This window comes from Hyperolius riggenbachi, chromosome 4 (genome assembly GCF_040937935.1).
Source record: "Hyperolius riggenbachi isolate aHypRig1 chromosome 4, aHypRig1.pri, whole genome shotgun sequence".
NCBI lineage: Eukaryota > Metazoa > Chordata > Amphibia > Anura > Hyperoliidae > Hyperolius > Hyperolius riggenbachi.
The window spans coordinates 92,249,639-92,272,741 of NC_090649.1; the positions used below are offsets into that span (position 1 = coordinate 92,249,639).

Below are 23,103 nucleotides of genomic sequence, written 5' to 3' on the forward strand. Positions count from 1 at the left end.
CTTCAGGACCTGGAAGGCTTGCTGTGATAGATGGAACCATGAATTCTACTGTCTACCAAAAAATCCTGAAGGAGAATGTCCGGCCATCTGTTCGTCAACTCAAGCTGAAGCGATCTTGGGTGCTGCAGCAGGACAATAACCCAAAACACACTAGCAAATCCTCCTCTGAATGGCTGAAGAAAAACAAAATGAAGACTTTGGAGAGGCCTAGTCAAAGTCCTGACCTGAATCCTATTGAGATGTTGTGGCATGACCTTAAAAAGGCGGTTCATGCTAGAAAACCGTCAAATAAAGCTGAATTACAACAATTCTGCAAAGATGAGTGGGCAAAAATTCCTCCAGAGCGCTGTAAAAGACTTGTTGCAAGTTATCGCAAATGATTGATTGCAGTTATTGCTGTTAAGGGTGGCCCAACCGGTTATTAGGTTCAGGGGGGAATTTCTTTTTCACACAGGGCCATGAAGGTTTTGAGGTTTTTTTCTCACTAAATAATAAAAACCATCATTTAAAACTGCATTTTGTGTTCAATTATGTTATCTTTGACTAATAGTTAACGGTTTTTGATGAGCAGAAACATTTAAGTGTGACAAACATGCAAAAGAATGAGAAACCAGGAAGGGGGCAAATAGTTTTTCACACCACTGTATGTATATATATATATATATATATATATATATATATATATATATATATATATATATATATATATATATATATATATATATATATATTGTATTTTAGTTTTGCAGGAAAATGCAGGCATTTTTTATTAAAAAAAATATTTGTAAACAAAAAAAATAAACACTGGGGGAGCCATCAGACCCCACCAACAGAGAGCTCTGTTGGTGGGGAGAAAAGGGGGGGGGATCACTTGTGTGCTGAGTTGTGCGGCCCTGCAGCAAGCCCTTAAAGCTGCAGTAGCTCAATTTATGAAAAAAGGTCTGGTCACTAGGGGTGTTTAACACCGCGGTCCTCAAGTGGTTAATAGTAGATAGCCAATGATAAGCTAATATTTCTGGCTTCCATTCAAATTTTATCTAGATTATCGCTAAGCGGATCGGTCAGAAACAGTGTTTTCAGTCTCCCGACAGACTGTACACACGCTCTACTGTCAATGGAACGCCCGCCCAGTGGGAGGGTCTGACTGACCCGTCGTTCCTTATAGTAGTGCGTGTGTACGCACCTTTAGAAACTGCCATTCAGGAAATACTTTTGAAAACAAAGAAAACCGTGAGGATAGGGTCACACTTGAGGACGTGGGAAAACGGCTACGTTTTCCAGCAGACAAATAAGCATTCTTGGCAGGCAGCCAGCTGAGAACAGCTGACTGTCGGCAAAGGGGAATAGCACACATTGGGCTTAATTCACTAAGACAAATAGCATGCCTTATCCAAGTTAACACTCCTTATCAGAGATAACACGCCTTATCAGAGATAGCACTCCTTATCAAAGTTAACACGTCTTATCAGCGTAGCATAGAGAGCGCTACGAACTTATGCCTGTTAATTAGCAATGACGAGAGCTCCACTGGACCTGCCCTGAACCTGTAGCGCTCGCTATGCTACTCTGATAAGGCATGGTAACTTTGATAAGGCGTGTTATCTCTGATAAGTTGTGTTAGCTTGGATAAGGCATGCTATTTGTCTTAGTGAATCAAGCCCATTGTGCGATAAAAAGCACTAGTGTCAGCTTTTTTTCCCCTCTCTGCAGAAAATTGCACATTGCTCCCAGTGCACTGGGATTGTGCATTGGGAAGCATTCTATGCGTTTTCACATTGAGGAAAACGCCCATGATTTTTATCCAGTGTGACCCTAGCCTCAGAATCCCCATAAGGAGGTGGATTAGTCCAAAACCTATTGGTTCTGTCAGATTTGAACTGTGTACTTTTTTTTTTTTTTTTTTTTTGCTGTAGTGGTCCTTTAAAACTAATACATTAAACAATATACAACTGGCTTAGAGTAAGTAGAGTAATTCCACCTAGACATCTGTGAACAGTTGTACATATCATACCTTGATGAAGTGCTTGAAAAGTGCTCAGTATCCTGCATACTTCTATTCAGCCCCTAGCTATAGATACTGTGTAATTCTGTTTCCAGAACACAACATCCTCTGCAGAATGCCATACTAACATAGCTCAGTGATGCAGGGACAACAGCTGCTAGACTCCACTGAATCTATAGATTTCTACACTTGGAAAGTTTTATATTGGTTAGAAATGCTTCAGACAGTTGTATAAAAAACAATGCAGTACATCAACAAAAGTACAGTAAAGTTGCTCTCAGAAAATCAGTACACACCACCTCTGCCCTCACAGGATAGGTACACACCACCTCTGCCCTCACAGAATAGGTACACCCCACCTCTGCCCTCACAGGATAGGCACACACCACCTCTGCCCTCACAGAATAGGTACACACCACCTCTGCCCTCACAGAATAAGTACACACCACCTCTGCTCTAAGAAAATAAGTACACACCACCTCTGCCCTCAGAAAATAAATACACACCACACCCTGTTCTCAGAAAATAAGTACGGTACACGTTATTTCTGCTCTTAAAAAACAACTGCACACCACCTCTGCCCTCAGAAAAATGGAGTCTTTTGAGGCTGATTTTAAGCAATACCATTTGGCACACAACTTATTACAAGAAGATTGACAGCCTACTTACAGTCAACTATAACCTTTATTTAAAGTAAAGCTTTAGAGGGTTAAAACAAAACAGATACCTATGGAGAGGGAAGGCTCTGGGTCCTAAAGAGACTTACCTTTCTTCTCACTGTTAAAGTGCAGTCACCTCACCCCTGTTAGCTGTTTTCGACCAACTGGTCAAAAACAGCTTCTTCGGCCACCAGGAGCCCTTGGAAGTACTCGTGTCTCTGAGTGCTTCCAGAGACATGCCACTCTGTACTGTGCATGCATGAGTGCATACTTGCGCACACTTGTTAAAAAATTGCGCCGGGTGATGCCAATAATGACATCTTTCTACTAGGGTTATTTAATGTTTTAGAAATGTCCTAACACATTAAATAACCATAGTAACAAGATTTAATTATCGGTATCTAGCATTATTATACATTACCTGGTCCCGGTGATCGCGTCTCTTCCACGTCATGGTTAGTTAGCAGGAGTCCTTAAGCCAGCCAATCATAATGCGGGGACTGAAGCAGCATGGTGATTGGCTGGCTGCAGGACAACTGCAAAATACTAACCATAAAGTGGAGGAGACGCAATTGCCAGGAGCAGGTAATGTATAACAACTACACCTCTTCCTACTCTTACACTGAACCCTTGCTCTACCTATGCCTGACCCTAACCACTCCACCCCTGCTACCTAACCCTAACCAATTCACCCCCACTGCCTAACCCTAACCACTCCACAACTGCTGCCCAGGCCTAACCACTCAAACCCCGCTGCCTTACCCTAAGACCACCCCGGGTGCTTAACCCTAACCACTCCACCTCAGCTACCTAACCCTAACCACTCCACCCCAGCTGCCTAACCCTAACCACTCTACCCTCGCTGCCTAACCCTAAACACTCCACCCCGGCTGTCCAACCCTAACCACTCCACCCCAGTTGCCTAACCCTAACCACTCCACCGTCGCTGCCTAACCCTAAACACACCACCCCGGCTGTCTAACCCTAACCACTCCACCCTGGCTGCCTAACCCTAACCACTCCACCCCAGCTGTCTAACCATAACCACTCCCCCAACCCCGGCTACCTAACCGTAACCACTCCACCCCAGCTGTCTAACCCTAACCACTCCCCCGACCCCGGCTACCTAACCGTAACCACTCCACCCCAGCTGCCTAAACCTAACCAGTCCTCCTCAGCTGTCTAACCGTAACCACTCCCCCGACCCCGGCTACCTAACCATAACCACTCCACCCCAGCTGTCTAACCCTAACCACTCCCCTGACCCCGGCTACCTAACCGTAACCACTCCACCCCAGTTGCCTAAACCTAACCACTCCACCCTGGCTGTCTAACCCTAACCACTCCCCCGGCTACCTAACCGCAACCACTCCACCCCTGCTGCCTAACCCTAACCACTCCACCCCGACTGTCTAACCCTAACCACTCCAACCCCAGCTGCCTAACCCCCCTGCCTAAGTGTACCCACTCCCTGCTGCCATAGGCAGCAATAGAGAAAGCAGTGATTAGTGTCAAGGAGTTTAAATTATGGTGCTTAATAAATAGTGGGTGCTGTGCACCCGCTATTTATCAGGCACCATAATTTAACCTCTTTGCCGCTAATCACAACTTTTTCTATTGCCGCCTATAGCAGCGCCATTTTTATCAGCTCCCATTATAGCCTGGATGATGTCCTTAAGGCCAATTTTTTTTTTAAAGTTATTTTTATTGACCTTAATCACTTAAAGAGACTCTGAAGCGAGTGAGCTAGGATTTGATTTGTGTAAAGCACCTTACATAGTGCCAAAACACCGCTATCCCACGGCAAAACGAGGGGTCTTTACCCCCAAATCCCCCCTGCAAAATCCATGACTTTCTTGGTCGTGGATTTTGCTGCTCATGGAGGCAGAGCTATGAGCTGCAGCTCTGCCTCCATGCGCATCAATCGCCGCACGGATCTCCGCCCCTCCCCAGCCCTTCTCTATGAAGGCAGATTGAGAGGGGCGGGGAGAGGCGGCGATCAGCGGGGATTGACGTGCTGAGAGGCAGAGCTACAGCCAATAGCTCTGCCTGAAGCAGGAAGTGCTCCCCGGACCTAGAAGAGGGGATTTGGGGGGTAAAGACCCCTCGTTTTGCCGCGGGATAGCGGCATTTTAGCACTATGTAAGGTGCTTTACACAAATCAAATCCTAGCTCACTCGCTTCAGAGTCTCTTTAAGGACCACTGGCTTTACCACCCCAGTGACCAGGCTAATTTTTACAAATCAGGGCTCTGCAGCTTTAAGTGCTCGCAGCAGAGCCATACAAGTCAGCACACAAGTGATTCCCCCCTCCCTTTTCTGCTCACCAACAGAGCTTTCTGTTGGTGGGTTCTGATCCCTGCTGGCATGTTTGTTTATATATTAATTTATTTGTTTGTTTGTTTTTTATTACATGTCACTTTTTTTTTTTTCAGCAGCCACCGGAGAGATACGCAGAGGGCGCGCTTCTTTTGCGCAAACAGGCCGCGACTGGCTGAGGTTATGGGACCCGGTACCGGTGATACAGAAGACTGAGGATGGCGGCGTGGGAGCGATCCATGCGCATGGGGCTGGAGGAAGCCCCAGGTATGCATAAAACTTTAAATTTCTATCAGCTCCGGTTTCCTTTAAGTCTTATTTTTGGTAGCTACTGTGACTGCAGCCTTGTACACACATACAAGGACTTTGCTCAGCAGGGATCAGGACTCAATTCCTTGGGAAACAGTTTGGGGGTCGAGGCTGTACATAGGTATTGCTAGCCTGGAGGCTAGTGATGTGTCTGATACTATGGAGGAAGGAGGAGGGCCGATGCATGGCACACAATGGAGTGGCTTCCTGTGGGCAGAGTGAGTAGGAAAACAATGCGTTTGGGGGTCGCTGAGGCATTGGACGTTACTAAAGCTCTGGCATACTGGATCTTTAGGCAACGTCAGGGGAATCCGCTACACAGGCTGGGTTCTTGTTAGATTCTTGTATGAGGCAATATTTATTGGCTTTGAGCTTTATTTAAGCTAAAGGTACCATACACTGAACAATATTTAGTAGAATTGATATTGGATTCAGTATTAGATTCAGTTGAACATCAGGTTCCTGTTCGATCCCTGTTGGGACTGCCACAAGTTTAAAGGAAGGTGATGAATGAATATCAGGCAGAGACAATTAATTTACTTAAAGGAAACCTGAGATGAACAAAGTGTATGCCAAATACAGGCTGTTCTTTTAATTTTTGTTTTGTTGCTCTCCTGTGCTCATTTCATTCTTAAAGTGAATGTTTACCGAATTAAAAAAGGAAAAGTCAGATACTCACCTAAGGAGAGGGAAGGCTCGGTCCTAATGAGCCTTCCCTCTCCTCTCCCGGTGCCAGTCCTGCGCAGAATCCCCCGTGGCAGTATTCGACCAGTTCGGTCAAATACTGCCACTTCCGCATGCCGAAGGGAGCTTTCGGAAGACTTCGGGAGCACTCGGGCTCCCGAAGACGGGTCGCTCCATACTACGCATGCGCGAGCGCCCTCTATGACGCGCTCGCGCGTACGTAGTATGGAGCGGCCCGTCATCGGAAGCCCGAGTGCTCCCGAAGACCTCCGAAGTCCCTGCGGCGGCGTACGCGAACGGGGGAGCCAGCGCAGCACCAAGGGCACCGGGAGAGGAGAGGGAAGGCTCATTAGGACCGAGCCTTCCCTCTCCTTAGGTGAGTATCTGACTTTTTCTTTTTTAATCCGGTACCCATTGGCTTTAATTTTTCATTGTTATCCTGCTTCCAGGTCAATGTCACTGTGTGTAAAGTTCTCCATCAAATAATGCATGCAGGGACATATATATATATATATATATATATATATATATATATATATATAATAGGAAAAAACCTGCAAACCTATACACACCGGTACAATTACTTTTATTTATCCCTTATGGTGGCCATACACGGTACAATAAAAACTTTCGATTTTCCCGTTTGTTCGATCTAAATGATCGAATTGAATGAAAGTTGAAAATATTTTTTTTCCGATCAAGAAATTCGAACGATTATCCCGTTTTTTCTGGAAAAATGATCGGACATGCTGGAAAAATCTTTATATTCGATCTAACGGAATACTCAAACTAAATTATCTAATTGAAAAATTGTACCATGTATGGCCACCTTTAGTTTTTCCGATAAAAATCTGATCGGATGCATTGGAAAAAATTAGACTGATTGCTTTAAAAATTGAATGGTGTATGGTAGGTTTGATAAAATAATCTAATAGATAAAAATCTCATTTAATAAATAAAAAAAATGAATCGTGTATGGCCACCTTTAAGTCAGCCATATACGTTTCAATTTCTTTGTTTTACAAGATTTTGAGCTATTAGATTATTTTATTAACAAACCTACCATACACCAATCAATTTCCTAAGCAAGCAACCTTATTTTTCCAATACATCCAATCAGATTTTTATCGAAAAAAGTAAATAATCAATCCTTTTTAATCGATCAAAGAAATATTCTTTTCAATGTATCTATTGAATCCTTTTGGTCGAACAAACAGGAAAATCTAAAGGTGGCCATACACTGATAGATTTACAGCAGATTGTACCATCAGATGCCTGTCAGGTCGAATCTGATGTGGAATAGATTTCAGAATGAAATCTATTGGAAATCTATTGAAAATCAATCTAATGCTGGGAATACACCATGAGATTTTCTTGGCAGATAGATGGTTAAATAGAAAATTTCTAACAGGTCCGATCTGATTTTCGATAGTTTTTCTGATCGATTTCCCATAGAAATGAATAGAAAAAACGATCTGAAAAATGATCGACATAGATCCAATGCAACTCTATGGGCTATCAATCTTATGCCAGCAGCAGATCAACTTAGATTTTCCATCCTGTCAGATAGATCAAAATCAATTGAAATCGGACGCAAATCGATTGATCAGCCATTCGATCATGCATCAATTGCAATTGACAGTTAGAATCGATCGATTACTGAAAACGACCAGTGCATGGGCCCCTTAACTACATAATTGTACCGTGTATGGGCACATTTACGTGGAATTTTTCTCTTTGTATTATCAGTATTCCAATGATCGGGGCAGGTACTGTATATGCTACCTGTTGGCTGAATTTTAAGTAAACATCAGGTCTGAGCCACGCTTGTCAATTCCATGTTCTTCATAATAAAAAAAAAAGCATCTCTGGGCATACTGCTGTTTTATTCAATAACCGATCTGTACAGTAATATATTGCTTTCAAAACAAATCACCTTTCATGGTTGCTTTTCCTTCCAGCATGAAAATGTCAATAGCTCTAACTACATGTGGCTTTAGTTCTGTAGAGCCCAGCCTTGAAGAAGGCATTGATTCCAAAGTGGCCTCTGACATTCCATACATACATTTGGTTTATTTTTTTTAAACAAGGAAAAAGGTACAGTGCATTGTTCTCATTTATTACATTGTAATAAATACGAAATATAAATGGATATGGCACAATAAACACTATTGTATGAAAGATTTTTGAGGCTCATGTTACATAGAGATTTTGTACATACCACGTGACTGGCACCTATGGAAATGATCAAAAGTCAAATTTACCCCCCAGAACCTTTGTGTGTGTTCAGTATCATAGCAACATACATGATAAATACTTTATAGTGTAGCTGTCTTCTGGAGCTACTGCCTTCTACTGTGCTACTAGGTAGGTGGAGGCTGCAGCATGTAGGAGCCCAAACAATTTGGATTTCTTCACTTGCAGCTTTGCAGTCTTGTTCTGTGGTGGTTCTCCTTTGATAAAGCTGAATAAACGTGTCACTATGAGAGGTTTTGAGGTGGTTCCAGATGAACATATCTTCAGAACCTCCAGTGTCACGTCTGAACCCTCTGAGATCTTGACCGCAAGAATGGAGTTCCATTAATTCCAGTTCGTGCTTCGTGGCGGTCTCCAAGACCCTCTGCTTGTTATAATACTTTACAAAGTTGTTGATGATGGGATGAATTGGAAGGGCAATGGCGATAACCCCACAGAGAAAACTTGTGGCAGCGTTGAGTTTGCCCAGAGTGGTCTTTGGGTAGATATCACCATAGCCTACCGTGGTCATTGTAATGATAGCCCACCAGAAGGACTGAGGGATGCTTTTAAACAAAGTATCTGGGTGGCTTTGTTCCATAGTGTACCCCAAAGCTGAGAAGACGAATATCCCAACTGCAAGGTACATCAACAGGAGACCCAACTCCTTGAAACTGCTCTTGAGGGCATAGGTCAAGGTCTGCAGCCCAGAGGAGTGACGAGCAAGCTTGAAGATTCTGGCAATCCTCATGATCCTGAGGGCTTGGACAGCCTGCTGGACGGTAGTTAGTTCCATCAAACTTGCCCCTAGATGGGTGAGGATGAGGCTCACATAGAACGGGAGTATGGCCAGTGCATCGATGATATTCATGAAAGAAAGGGCAAAGTGTAACTTGTTTGGGGAGGATATGAGTCTGAGGACATACTCCAAGGTGAACCACCCAATGCATGCTGTCTCTATGCTGTCTAAAGTGGGGTGTTCCACGTGGTTGCCCTCAGCATCCTCCACCTGCAGTTCGGGAATGGTCCCCACACACATCACCACAGAGGAGGTCAAGATGAAGAGGAAGGAAAGGACTGCCGTGACTCGGGCTGGGAAGGAGGACTCTGGTTTCTCCATGAACTTCCAGACATATTTCTGGAATCTTTTCCATCGGCTTTCTGTGGTGTCCACTCCCAGGTCATCCAGAATGGTCTGCACCCTCCTCGCTATCTCCTCCAATTCCTCCTTCTTCTCACTCAGGTGGCACTTGCAGCACTCATCTAGAAACCCCAAGTCCACTTTCCAGAATTCCATTTCGTTTTGGAAACAAATAGGGCATATCCCCTTCTTCATATGAACCTCTCCATAATAATACACCTCTGTTATACACTTGAAAGCATCGGATCTCTATCAAAGTAGAACTCCCTTTTTCCAGGGTCGTAGTCATCGCACAGCGAGAAGATGGCATCGTAACCCCCAGCCACGCAGTTCACAAGCTCTGCCAACCTGGTTTCTGGGTACCTGTTCAGGATGTCCCCATAGAGGATCTGCCTGATGCCCCCAACGTTGACAACGATCTCTACTCCATCATCACTGCAGTCTGACCCGTCCCTACTTAGTTCCTCAAAGCTGGACCTCCCGATCATTTTGGTTTACCTGATCAGTGAGTGACTCCAAAAGTTCGCAGAATGTGTCCTCCTGAGATATCCACCAGCGAGCAGAAATCTTCAGTTACATCGGTCACATCGCTCAGTCTCTCCCACACTCAATAACACCACATAGATGATTGCCTGGGGCTGGGAGACTTGCACTGAAGCAGACAAAACGCTGGGGTGATTCAATGGAACGTTAGAAATAATCTTCATTCATTAGGTGCTCCTCTCTCCCCAGAGGGTCTGCGCTCAGATGATTCCATCTCGCCAGCACTGATCCCCAGCAATGAATGAGCCTCATAGGATTTCATTGAGAGATGCAGTTTAACGATCAACAAGGTGCTCTCTGGAGGAAAGAAAAGTCCATTGAGGAAAATAAAACGCTCTGCAGCCAGTGATTGCTCTGGACGAGGCTCATGCAGACAGTCCTGACTGAATTTGATGAGAAAGCTCCACCTGACACTGTGCAGACGGGAAAGTTACTAGGCTGGCTTTTCCGAGGCTGCCTGAGAGCATATCAGGAATCCCAGCCTGACGTCATGGACCTTTAATAAGGCTTCCCCCTCCTGCAGAGCCTGAGACGGAGCAGCTCCCCAACCGGGATAATAAAGGACAGCAAGTGACCGAGGCGTTTCCGTCAATGCAACTTGTAAGCCTGAAATGCAGAGATACGAGAATGGGTGTGTGGGCTGTACAAATACGTGGCAGGAGCGGAAGGGGGTGTGACTATATTAGAGAACAGACAATTAAGAAACTAGATTTTTGTTAGTTACATTACATACAGTATGTATTTTTCATGCTGTAGGGAGAGGGGATGCAGGGAGGGGGAGGATGGCGAGGTACAGGTTGCCATAGGGGGAGAGGAGGAGTATGAGAGGAGAGGGTAAAAAGAGAGTTGGATTGGCAGAAAAGATTATAGAGAGAGAATCTTGGTGTGGAGTGGTATATTGAAATGGTCAGAAAGATGAAGAAATAAAAAGAGGAACCACAAGAAATGAGCATAAGCTATTTTTTTTTTTGGGGGGGGGGGTAATTTTGAGTGGGAAGGTGTGTATTTTTGATACTTAATACACAAGTGATATGCATATTAAGAACTTGAATTTGTTTTTGCATTGAATGTTAGTTGGTTCAAAGTGCTTCCCCAATTGTGGTTATGCAAAATAGTGAAGACCAGTTCTCCAGAAATGAATTTGGTTTGGACCACAAGAGATGACTCTGCAGGAAGGGGGGATTCTGCTCAGGGGGCGAGAAAGATATGCTTGAATGATGAGAGAGACAGAGAGAGAGAGAGAGGGAGGGGAGGGGGGAGAGAGAGAGAGAGAGAGAGAGAGAGAGAGAGAGAGAGAGGAGAGAGAGAGAGAGAGAGAGAGAGAGAGAGAGAGAGAGAGAGAGAGAGAGAGAGAGAGAGAGAGAGAGAGAGAGAGAGAGAGAGAGAGGAGAGAGAGAGAGAGAGAGAGAGAGAGAGAGAGAGAGAGAGAGAGAGAGAGGGAGAGAGAGAGAGAGAGAGAGAGAGAGAGAGAGAGAGAGAGAGAGAGAGAGAGAGAAGAGAGAGAGAGAGAGAGAGAGAGAGAGAACTGAACGCTTGAATGATGAGGGGAGGGAGGGAGGGAGAGAGAGAGAAGCTTGAATGATTAGAGAGAGAGAACTGAACGCTTGAATGACGAGGGAGAGAGAGAGAGAGAGAGAAGCTTGAATGATTAGAGAGAGAGAACTGAACGCTGTGAAGTGAAGGAGAGAGAGAGAGAGAGAGAGAGAGAGAGCTGAACGATAGAGAGAGAGAGAGAGAGAGAGAGAGAGAGAGAACTGAACGCTTGAATGATGAGGGGAGGGAGGGAGAGAGATAGAACTGAACGCTTGAATGAAGAGAGAAAGAGAGAGAGCTGAACGATAGAGAGAGAGGGAGAGAAGAGAAAGAGCGAGAGTTTAAATTTGAAATTGAGAAATAGGAAAAACTTTGCTGGATAAAGGGAGGTTGTCTGCTGGAGGAAGAAGTAGAGAGGTGGATAACTGATGGAGATGGAAACCTGGTGTGAGGAGGCAGAGAAGATGCTGAAGAAAAGGAGAAAGTAAAAGGGAGACAGCATGAAAGGGCTCTGGTGGAGGGGGTAACTAAGGGAGGGAGAGAGGAGAGGGAAGAGACAGCGTGGAAAATGGCAGAAAAAAGGTTTAAAGTGGATAGAGAAGCAACTAGTGTGGAGTGATAGAGGGGAAAAATGACCATCATGAAATAAAAAGAGAGAGACATAGATTATTCTGCTGGTGAAGAGGTGGGGGCAGGGGCGTAACTTAAAAACACTGGGCCCCCCTGCCAAAACTTTGGATAGCGCCCCACCACACACACACATGCTTTCTGCACAGGTAAACTGAGAACCACGGTTATTCAATTGGCTAGTGCACGCTTGAATGTGTTTTCCCCATATGGATAAAAACTGACAGCAGTGAAGCACTGCACGCATTTTCTCTACTGTATAAATTACATTAGCTTCTGTGATAAAATGTGCATGTTGTTTTCACACATACGGGCACACTGTGTGCAAACGCATACAGAATACAGATGAGTGTACTCCCATTCGCAGCTTATTACACACACTCTGTCCATTTCTGATGGAACAGAACTGGCTCTGCAGACTTCTCCAGCATCACTACAGTACAGAGCACTTGGGGAGGGATAGGAGGTTGAGGATTGGGTGCTGTACACAAGAGCCTGCTGCACACTAAATAGGGACTGTCTACAGATCTTTGTCTGCAAAAAGTTGTCTGATTCCTTATCAGTGGCTGAGCAGTTTCAGTCATTAGAACAATTGTGCAGAGAGCAGAACTTTTTTCTCTCCATTCCCTTAGTTGGCAGTTACTGAGGACGGATAAATAAACTTCTCCCCCCATGGAGCCCACTGTGGCTTCTGGGCCCCCCTTCAGCTGCATCCCTCGCAGGGGCTATTGTTACGCCATGCAACTGAGTAATCTAAAGCATACTTGACCTGACGTGAACATGATGAGATAAACATAGGTACATATAGTACTAGTCCTACTAAGAAATTGCCTGAAATCACTTTCTGTTTTCCTGCACAGCAAATGTTAAAGCATACTTCCAAGCAACTTAAAACAAAAATCCACTTACCTGGAGCTTCCCCCAGCCCTGGCAGCTGTCCTGTGCCCTCGCCTCAGCTCCGGTGGCTCCCGGGGCAAGGTCGGCATCTGCAGCGGAGACCGGGAGCCACCGGAGCTGCGGCGAGGGCACAGGACAGCTGCCAGGGGCTGGAGGAAGCTCCAGGTAAGTGGATTTTTGTTTTTTCAGTTGCCTGGACCTATCTAGAGCTATTATCTAATGCAAATGAGACAGTCAAACAGAAAGTCAAATTTAGCCTGATGATCTGAAAAGTAAATAGAAGGCAACAAACTTTTATATCGCTTAGGAAACACTGGTTATATTTTTGTGCTAAAAAGGGGTCATTACTTCTGTTTGTTTTGCAGCTGAATTAACTAATTGCAGATGAATGGGACATGAGGCTTTTTTTATTTTTTTATTTTACACTTCCTGATCCCGGTGATTGTCTCACAGTGATCAGAAGGTCAGGAGCCAATGAAAGGGGCTCCTGGCGAGTTCTGTGCCAGGGTGGACACGCTATTGGGTCCCATGCTTGGGATCAGGTGGTATTAAAACTACGCTGCATCATGGTTAAGCAGCCACAAGTGCGACGTAGTTTTAAATACACGCGGTCCCGAACCAGTTACACTGATTTTGCATCAGATTATCCTGGGTGCTGTTTTCTGTGTGCAAAACTCAGAACCAGGGGCGTAGCAATAGGGTTGCAGAGGTAGCGACCGCATCGGGGCCCTTGGGCCAGAGGGGCCCTCCCTCAACTACAGTATTAGCTCTCTATAGGCCCTGTGCTCATACTAATCACTTCTATAGATACTTTGAATAGTGGTAATTATAAACAAGATGTCCCCCATCCCCTTCTTGCTCCTCTGACACTGTAGTTGCCATTCGCAGGTTTTGGTGCACCGTATCAATTGTTATGTATAGAGTGCTTGGGGGGCCCCATTGTAAAAGTTGCATCGGGGCCCACAGCTCCTTAGCTACGCCACTGCTCAGAACTGAAAAAAAAACAATACGAGACTCTGTTGTATGTTACTAATGTTTTATTTACTATAAGTACTGCACACTTCACATACAATTAATTATCCCATAATAAATGTATTTTCAGTTGAGGTTTGAGGGCACTTCTGCTGAAAAGGCAGTGATGGCATTAGGACAGAAAACCCCCATGGGTAGCTTCCAGTTAATGCCAGCTGTGGGCTATGGTGAGAGTCAGTCAGAGGCAGCTGCAGCTGTCTGCAATCTGAGCTCTGTAGCAGCTCAGCATGTAGGAAAAAGAGTGGTGGCTGAACAACAATAACATAACTGAACGGCTCTCAGGTATTGTGGTGAAGGTGGTGGTGCTATGATGTTTGGAATGTGGTGATATTCTTCAGACACTTTTGAATAGTTTCCTGGCTTTTAGCTGCCCCATTGAAATGCAGGTACTGATTCAGCAAGCATGTCAGGGCTGAACTGCATTTTCAAAACCTATTATAAAGGAAAAAATTATCTAAAAAAAATGTAATTTGAAAAATTACCAAAGGAAGCCATCCTTTAGGCCCCTTTTACACTTGCGTTGGAAACCTGCATTGCATTTCCCTGTTTTACCACAGGGTAACGCAATGGCAATGCAAGGCAAAGGGGCCTAATACACTTACACTTACCAAGCTGCCACAAGGTCAACAGTGCGTTACAGGCCAACTTATGCAGCAATGTAATGTATATTGTGGAAGTCACTTACTTACCAATACACCAAGATTTCAAAAATAAGTCAGGAGATGCAAAGAAAAAACAACTTTTGGCTTTATTCAAAAATAGCACATGTATACATGAGGGAAACCAAGATAAGCCTAGCAAAAGGGTCAAGGCAGTTTAAGGTTTCTGGTTCAACTTCCGCTGTGCACCAGTTCTTATACTCCAAATTACGTGGTCATGATGTAATTTACTTGTCCAATAATAATGTGTGTCTTCGAGGGTCTTCTTCTTTCACTCTAAGAGGGTGGAGAATTCTCACAGCCTTGCACCTGGTCTGGACTACAGCACACAATCTCTCCTGCATCCTGTTCCCATAGTTATTTTCAAGGTCTTTATGTAGTGTGTCTTGAAACATCTCCCGATGGGAGGTTGCAGTGCCAGGCACGCCATATCAGTTTAGAAATTCCTGAGAAGACAAAAAAACTCACACAGTACCAGGTCTTGGCTAGAGCATGTCTGTAATGAAAGAATCTAAGACTAACTTTAAAGGGTAACTCTATTCATCTGAATCATCTGTGTTACATTAGCCTTATTAAACATTGGTGTCACCTTATATCTATTAAGTGCAAATATATGAAACTTGGATTAACATACAGCTATGACATTAACAATATGCAATGTAATGTAAACACAAACATTTTGAAAATGTTGGCGGTGGTGCGGCGTACATGAACGGAATGACAGGAATACACCGAGGAAACTCGAGAATCCCAGTGACGAACTTCCTGTCCAGCAGGAAGTACGTCACTGGCCAAGGGGCAAATAACCGTTGGAGCACTCTGCTGCAGGGTCATATACTTGTTGTCAGCGGGGCATTGCATTGCCTTCACCATCACAAACCCCAGCTGTGGCTTTCACTTTGCCTGGTGATGTATTTGCACTTCTCATTGTGGCAATTTTCTGTGAGGCTTCCTTCTGCTGACATAAGGCGCATACTAAAGGGTTGCATATATTGAACTGAAAAAAAAAGTTGAATACTTACCTCAATAGTGGGAAGCTTCTGGATAGTCCAGTGGATTCCCCCATCCTTCTCAACCCCTCCCATACAGCACAGGGACCCTGTGAACATATTTGACAAGAGTTTGTCAATTATGTTATCACGGCTGTGCTTTCATCTGTGTATGGGCAGGGTCTAACTGCGCAGCCGCAAGTACTGTCCGCGCGTGTGCAGTACCATGGAGCCAGTCATGCACAGCTTTTTCTTCTGTGCACAAGGGGCTTTGTGCTACTGTGCAGGCCTGGGCTGAACTTGCGCCTGTGCAGTGGAACCACGTTCACACACGGAGGAGTGGCGGTGAAGAAGAGGGTCCCAGTGAACAGCGGCAGAGTAAAAGAGGATCAGCAGTGGCTGCTGGAGAGATACGCAAAGAGCGCACTTCTCTTGCGTCCGACTGGCCACGACTGGCAGAAGTGACGGGACCTGGTACCGGAGCTCCAGACAGCGGAGGTCGGCAACGTGGGAGCGTTCCAAGCTTATGGGGCTTAAGGAAGCCCCAGGTATGTATAAAACATTTTACTTGCAGGAGCTCTGGTTCACCTTAAGTTGTCTGTTCAAAATTCAGCTTTGAAGTGAAATTCCAACTTTATTGAAAAATAAGCAATCAGTTCGGCTTGACATATTATTGACATTGGCGGTACATATTATTTAGAAATGGTCACCATGTGTAATTCGGTTTTCCAGTCAATCCACATCTGCTCATACAGACTGTGTCAAGTCTGGGAGTGTCAGACCTTCCTAACAGCCACTCAGATTGTGCAGTGGTGGAAAATAAGCAACAACTGTTCCTGGTCTGTGCAATTAATTACTCATGCAGGAAGAGGAAGCCTATCTGGACTACTACTGGTCTACTGGACATGCATGGTTTGTGAACCAGTGCAGTTGAGTAGAAATGCGCTCATTCATGTGCACCAGGCATATGCAGTTTATGAACTCGTTTATGCCTAGTGCAAAGTGATTTTCAGGATAAGGATTCAACTGCCTGCCGTTCGAATAATAAAAGCCCTGTTAAACGGCACCTGGGTGGATGGAGAAAGCCACAGGAAGTGGTAAGGTATTTCAATTACATCTTAAAACTCAGAAAATGATTTAATAAAAAAAAAAAACAACAACAGTTCCGGTACACTTTAAATCATCACACTAATATGAAATTTGGGTGGCTAATCCCATCATGCTGAAGGAGTGGAATGAGCAGGGGCGCCTCTAGCCATTTTGTCACTCCAGGCGAGAAAACCTGTGATGCCCCCCCCCATTGCGCCCCTCCATAAAAATAATCATAATGCCAGTAAATTGTTTCACCAGGAAATAATTGCGGCAGCATTTCATTTCACTAGAAAATAATCGGAATGCGACAATGTTTCACCAAAACACATAATCGTAATGCAGCAGCGTTGCACCAGAAAATACACGTAATGTGCGCAGCGTTTCACCAGAAAATACACATAGGCAGAGCTACTTTCCTTCCCCCCACTTCCCATTAGTTCCCCCTCATAGCCCTGATACCTACCTGCACCTATAAGAAAAAGAACATTTACTCACCTGCAGAGGACTCCCTCCCAGCCTCCCTCCTGATGATCTTCTTGCAGCAACTTCAGCTGCAAAATTCCCGCAAAGCACTGCACTGGAGACAGTCCAGGGCTCCGGACACAATTTTCCCGTAGCCCTGCTCTGCCTGACGGAACCCACAGACTCCGCTGAATGCAAAAGTGAGCTTACAGGCTGCGGTCAGAACTGGCGCAGCGTCTATTGGACGCTGCAAGCCAGTTCACCACCTGGGGACACTCCATTTTTGCGAGGGGGGGCTCATGGCACATGGAGACGTAAGGAGGCACAAAGGGAGACAGAAGGAGGCACAGAGGGAGGCAGAGTAGAACTGAAGGAGGAAAAGGGGGGCAGAGGTAGCACAAGGGGACAAATAAAGGCAAAGGGGACATAATGAGGCACAGGGTGACAGAAGGAGGCACAAAGGGGCACAGGAGGAGGCAGGGGTGGCACATGGGGACTGAAGGAGGAACATGGAGACAGAAGGAGGCACAAAGGGAGACAGAAGGACAAACGGGGGTCAGACATGGCACATGGGACTGAAGGAGGCACAAGGAGACAGAAGGAGGCACAAAAGGGACATAAGGAGGCACAAAGGGGATAGAAGGATGCACAAGGCACAGAGGTGGCAGCTGCCTGCAACTTACGCTAAGTATATGCAGCAGAAGCAAGTAATAAAACACCCATGGAGGCGGGGCTTAGTCTGGAGTGGGGCTTAATTTGGGGGCGTTGCTTAATCCAGCAACATGGCGCCCCCAGGACCAATGGCACTCCAGGCCTGTAATGCCTATGCCTAGAGGCTCCACTCGAACTGAGGTTTACAGAAAATGTGAGATCTGCAGAAAGCTGCGTTAACTATTGTAGCTTAACATATGGAGTCTTGAAATATACATCCTGGCTTAAAATAACTGTTAAGTAAATAATTAAAGCACACAAGCTTCTCTCCACAAAAAAACAAACAACAACAAAAAACACAAGAGACATTTTCACTAATAAGGGCTATGTATCCATACCTCCAAACTTTTTGGCATAAGAAAGAGGGCTAGACACTTAAAGGGATACTGTAGGGGGGTCGGGGAAAATGAGTTGAAGTTACCCGGGGCTTCTAATGGCCCCCCGCAGACATCCTGTGTTGGCGCAGCCACTCACCGATGCTCCGGCCCCGCCTCCAGTTCACTTCTGGAATTTCTGACTTTAAAGTCAGAAAACCACTGCGCCTGCATTGCCGTGTCCTCGCTCCCGCTGATGGCACCAGGAGCATACTGCGCAGACCAAAGACTATACTGGGCTTGTGCAATACTCTCCTAGTGACATCAGCTGGAGCGAGGATGCAGCTGCGCAGGCGCAGTGGTTTTCAGACTATAAAGTCTGAAATTCCAGAAGTGAACCGGAGGCGGGGCCGGAGCATCGGTGAGTGGCTCCGTGGGTACAGGATGTCTGCGGGGGGCCATTAGAAGCCCTGGGTAAATTCAACTAATTTTCCCCCGACTCCCCTACAGTATCCCTTTAAGCCATGCCCCTGAGACACCCCCCTAATCACACCCCTAGCAATAATAAGATTTCATTAAAAAAAAATGTGCTGTTTTATAATCCAAACCACACTGGTCCTTTCTATCCTGGTTCATTTTCCTTCATAATAACATTTGAAAATAAGAATCATATCAATTTAAAGAATGGGAATAAAGTTTAGAGTTAATCAAATACATTTTTTCAGTAGAGCAATACATATATTTACATAGATCTGTAGATTGGTCCTGAAAGAAGGACATATGAGGTAGAAAGAGGGACAGAGGCATTTAGTTCCCAAAGAAGGACTGTCCCTCCCTCCTATCTTTGGATTCCTGCCTTGCAGAACTCAACTGTGGGGTCCTGGATTTACAGTGTACCCAAGCTAAACTTTAGGTCAAAAAACAGATACTTAAAGGGGTTCTTTCGTGAATGGGGAAAAAAATAAAAAGTGGTTTATGTATAAACTATTAAACATTCTTTTAAAATAGTGTAAAACGTTTTTTTTTTAAAGGAATGGTTTCATCAATACAACATGTATTGTAAATAGTGACCTATGAAGGACTGGGAGGCTAATCCATTTGTTAGGGCCCATTCACACCTGAGCGGGAATCGCACGATTCCCGCTCACGGCAAACCGCACAATGTAGCGAGTGGCAGTGTTCTCACTGCCGCGGTTGCGGTTAGCGATAACCGCAACCGCGCTGCATGCAGCGGTTTGCCGGCGACGAGCGTTCCGCGATTTGCGATTGTGATTAGCGTGCATAGCACGCTAATCGCGATCGCTCCAAACCCGCCACAGTGTCCAGTGACTTTTCCGCGCTGATCGCGGGAAAATCACTCCCGCAGAATGCCGGCGGTAATCGCCGGCGTTCTGCGGTTTTAAGTGTGAACGGGCCCTTAGGGGTGTTTTTTTTTTTACTTTCTGTTCACAACCATAACTCTTGCCTAAGTAGTTTTCAGTGGTATAACCCACTTCTAGCAGGAATCGCTGTTATAGCCCTAATGGCTGAGCTCTGCTGAGCTGCTGAATATGTGTTTACATTGTTGCTAGGAAACCAGAGGCCGTGCAGAGACTCGTTTGTGAAAAAGAGTCATAAGGTGCTGGGAGAATGAATCAGTCCCATCTACGCCATATGATTCTTTGTCAGATTTGATTTAATTTGATTTGATTCAATCTGACATATCCGATTCATGATTCGATTCAATTCGATTCAAATTGAATCGAATTATGAATCGGACATGTCAGATTGAATCACATCGAATCAATGAATCAAATTAAATTGAATCGAATCTGACAAAGAATCATATGGTGTAGATGGGACTGATTCATTCTCCCAGCACCTTATGACTCTTTTTCACAAACGAGTCTCTGCACTGCCTCTGGTTGCCTAGCAACAATGTAAACACATATTCAGCAGCTCAGCGGAGCTCAGCCATTAGGGCTATAACGGCTATTCCTGCTAGAAGTGGGATATACCACTGAAAACTACTTAGGCAGGAGTTATGTTTGTGAAAAGAAAGTAAAAAAAAACACCCCCTAACAAATGGATTAGCCTCCCAGCCGTCATCCGTCACTATTTACAATCAGAGCTGGATCTGTACTCTTTACCGCCCAAGGGCACCGTCACCAGCCGCCCCCCTTCAGTATAGGTAGCCAGATGACCCCTCCCCCTTTTCCCGATCTCATTACCTCAAGTAAAGGTAGCTAGAGGACTCCCTTAATCCCTCCCTTTCCCACTCCCACCTTACAGTATAGGTAGCGAGCTCACCTCCACAACATGCAGCAGCGATCAGTGTCACCTCTCCACTCGTCTTCATTGCCAAAGCTTCCTCTTCCCCTCCATCTCCATCAGGCGCTGCTGTACATCTGTCCCTCCAACCAGCATCTCTCACTTGTGACTCAACAGCATGTTACCAGCAAGTCAGAGGGGAAGAGGAAGCATCAACATTGGAGCGACTGGCAGCTGTTATTCGACATCCTCCGCTTGTAACTCTGCAATACTTCCCAAGTCCACAGCTGCCAGCCACAACGCCAACGTGCAGAGAGAGCAGGGCGGCCGCTGCACAGGCGGCTGGCAGCAGAGTGCCGTGGTCATGCGCTCGCCTGATCTCCCTGCACTGCTGCATTTGCAGGCTTGCAAATGCTGCACCAGTTTAGCCTACTGCTTTGGTGCCCTTGCTCCTGTGGTGCCCTAGGCCATGGCCTAGGCGGCCTTGGCCTAAATCCGGCCCTGTTTACAATACTTGTTGTATTGATGAAACCATTCATTTAAAAAAAAAACTTTTTACACTATTTTAGAAGGATGTTTAATAGTTTATGCATAAACCACTTTTTATTTTTTTCCTCATTCGCAAAAGAACCCCTTTAAGAAGAGGGAAGCCTCTGGCTCCTGCAGAGGGATCTCAAGCTGTCCTCTGGACCACCAGTGTTGGATTTCTGATCACGACCGTGTTCCTCTTCATGCACGAGCATCGCCCCAAGTGCTTCTGCTCTTGTCTGGGATTCTTTTCCATATGCTATTTGGTGCATTTTAGTCTTTTAGTTTCAAAAAGTTTTGTTAGACCATAAAGTCATTTTTAAAACAGTCAACTAGTTACTCCAATAGGGTAAGTCATCAGGTATAGCTTACAAAATATTACCAGCAGTACAGTAACAGAAAATGAGACTGATCAGGCTAGGGGACACAGAATATTAGAGAGGCAATAATGTCAAACAGAAAACATACAGGATCTTAAGCCAGTATTATCAATATAGGAAAGCCAAGGCTGCCACGTTTTTGTAAATACTGTATATCCATTGTGTCATTCAGAGGAGTAGCTAGACTTAATAGGGCCCCCCTGCAAAAATGATAGCATGGCGGCCCCTTGGTCCCCGAGCCCCATGAGGGTCATGTGATTGGGAGCTGGCAAATGGCAGCAGAGAAAGTTGTATTTAAGATGGCTATCACATGAGCAGCCCAAGACCAGGAAATGTTCAGCAGGATTATCCATCCAGATCTCCCTCGGTGCTTTGTCTACTAGTACTACAGAAGTTGTAAATATTGTTATCTGTATCCACTGGCCTCTGCAGCATATTCAGTTTGGTGTTACAAAAGCCATTGAATACAGATAATAATAAGGACAGCTGACATCTGTAATGAATGGGGAAGTGAAGACTTCTGCAAGGCTCTGATTTCCTTCTTTACAAGCACACAGCAGGGGCACAAGGCTGTGCTCATACCTGGCTCTATGCTCTCTCCAGTTCCCCAGCGCTCCTTCATGCTCTGTACGCATGCTGCTGCTACATCCAAAGTCAACTGCACCCGGAAAAGAAAGAGGCAGGGTGGCACATAGAGCAGGCAGCAGTATGGGGCTGTGATTGGCAGGATTTCTGCAGACATTCTGGTGTCTCAACTTGTGCTTGCCACCAGACCCAGCACTGGCCCCAATCTGAGGGGGATTCTGGACACCAGTAATCCCCCCCTAAACTTGTCTATGCACCATTAAACCACACCAGCCGCACTGTAAATGTCACAAGTGCATTGCTGTGTGACATATCATGTTACGATGTGTCCATTACATCACCACAATGCACCTTAAAATAAACTACACCCACTAATTCCTCCACCACCAGGTACACAATGTTACATTAATAAGTGTCATAAAACATATACAACACTTATGCCGAGATATATCATAAGTAATGTCCATTATCATGCCATTGTTTTGTTGGAACTCGAAAGAGCAAACAGCTACATGGTTTTCCTTTTTGGAACTTGTCAAAGCCTCCCGCAGACTAATGCATTTCAATCGCAGGCGGCCTCCTGTTTTCAAAGGCAATACATGTGCTTTTTAATGGTCCTACCTGAAAGGAAATGGGCACTCTTTTATTATCTGTAGATCTAGCTGGGCAGAACTGCAGTCAGGATATATTCCTCTTCAGCTGAAGCTCGACAAAGGCGAATCCATTAGTGAGGCAGATGAAATGATCATTAATGGTGATGGGAGGACAGGCTCCTTGAAAACTAATGACTGGAACATTAAACTAGCCTTGAAATATCCAAACTATTTAATCATCGTGTCAGAATATTGAATGGGAGCACTTTTATTTCTTTGAAGGCAAAGAGTGGTTGCACAAACAGAGGCAGGTCCGGGATCTACCATTTAGGCCCATTTTACAGTAAATGCACCTCGACAGTGGATCCGTTCAGCTAAATACTCACCACCCGATAGAGGAAGATGAATACAGCGACTTCTCCCTGACGATGAGCATTCCACAATCCATCTTCTGGTTGGCAGGTACACACGACGTCACACGATGGTACACACGACATCACACGAAGTCAAGCAATCGCGGTACTTATCGTGGAGTTGTCGTGGACCTTAAAGATCTGCCA

At 45.2% G+C, this 23,103-nt stretch overlaps 1 protein-coding gene and 1 long non-coding RNA gene across 3 annotated transcripts in view; both read right to left on the bottom strand.

The window, feature by feature from the left end:
• Positions 1 to 8,291: 8,291 nt before the first annotated feature.
• Positions 8,292 to 10,398, bottom strand: KCNF1 (potassium voltage-gated channel modifier subfamily F member 1). Its single transcript, XM_068279090.1, is given in 3 exon segments — positions 8,292 to 8,439; positions 8,442 to 9,590; positions 9,593 to 10,398. Coding segments are annotated over 3 exon segments (1,446 nt in total). The 5' UTR covers positions 9,837 to 10,398; the 3' UTR covers positions 8,292 to 8,386.
• A 4,305-nt stretch (positions 10,399 to 14,703) lies between these two features.
• LOC137570418 (uncharacterized) overlaps positions 14,704 to 23,103 on the bottom strand; it is a 33,634-nt gene continuing 25,234 nt past the window's right edge. For both annotated transcript variants that reach the window (XR_011031032.1, XR_011031033.1), the window contains one exon: positions 14,704 to 15,085. This is a non-coding gene — a long non-coding RNA (uncharacterized lncRNA). The remainder of the gene's footprint in view (positions 15,086 to 23,103) is intronic.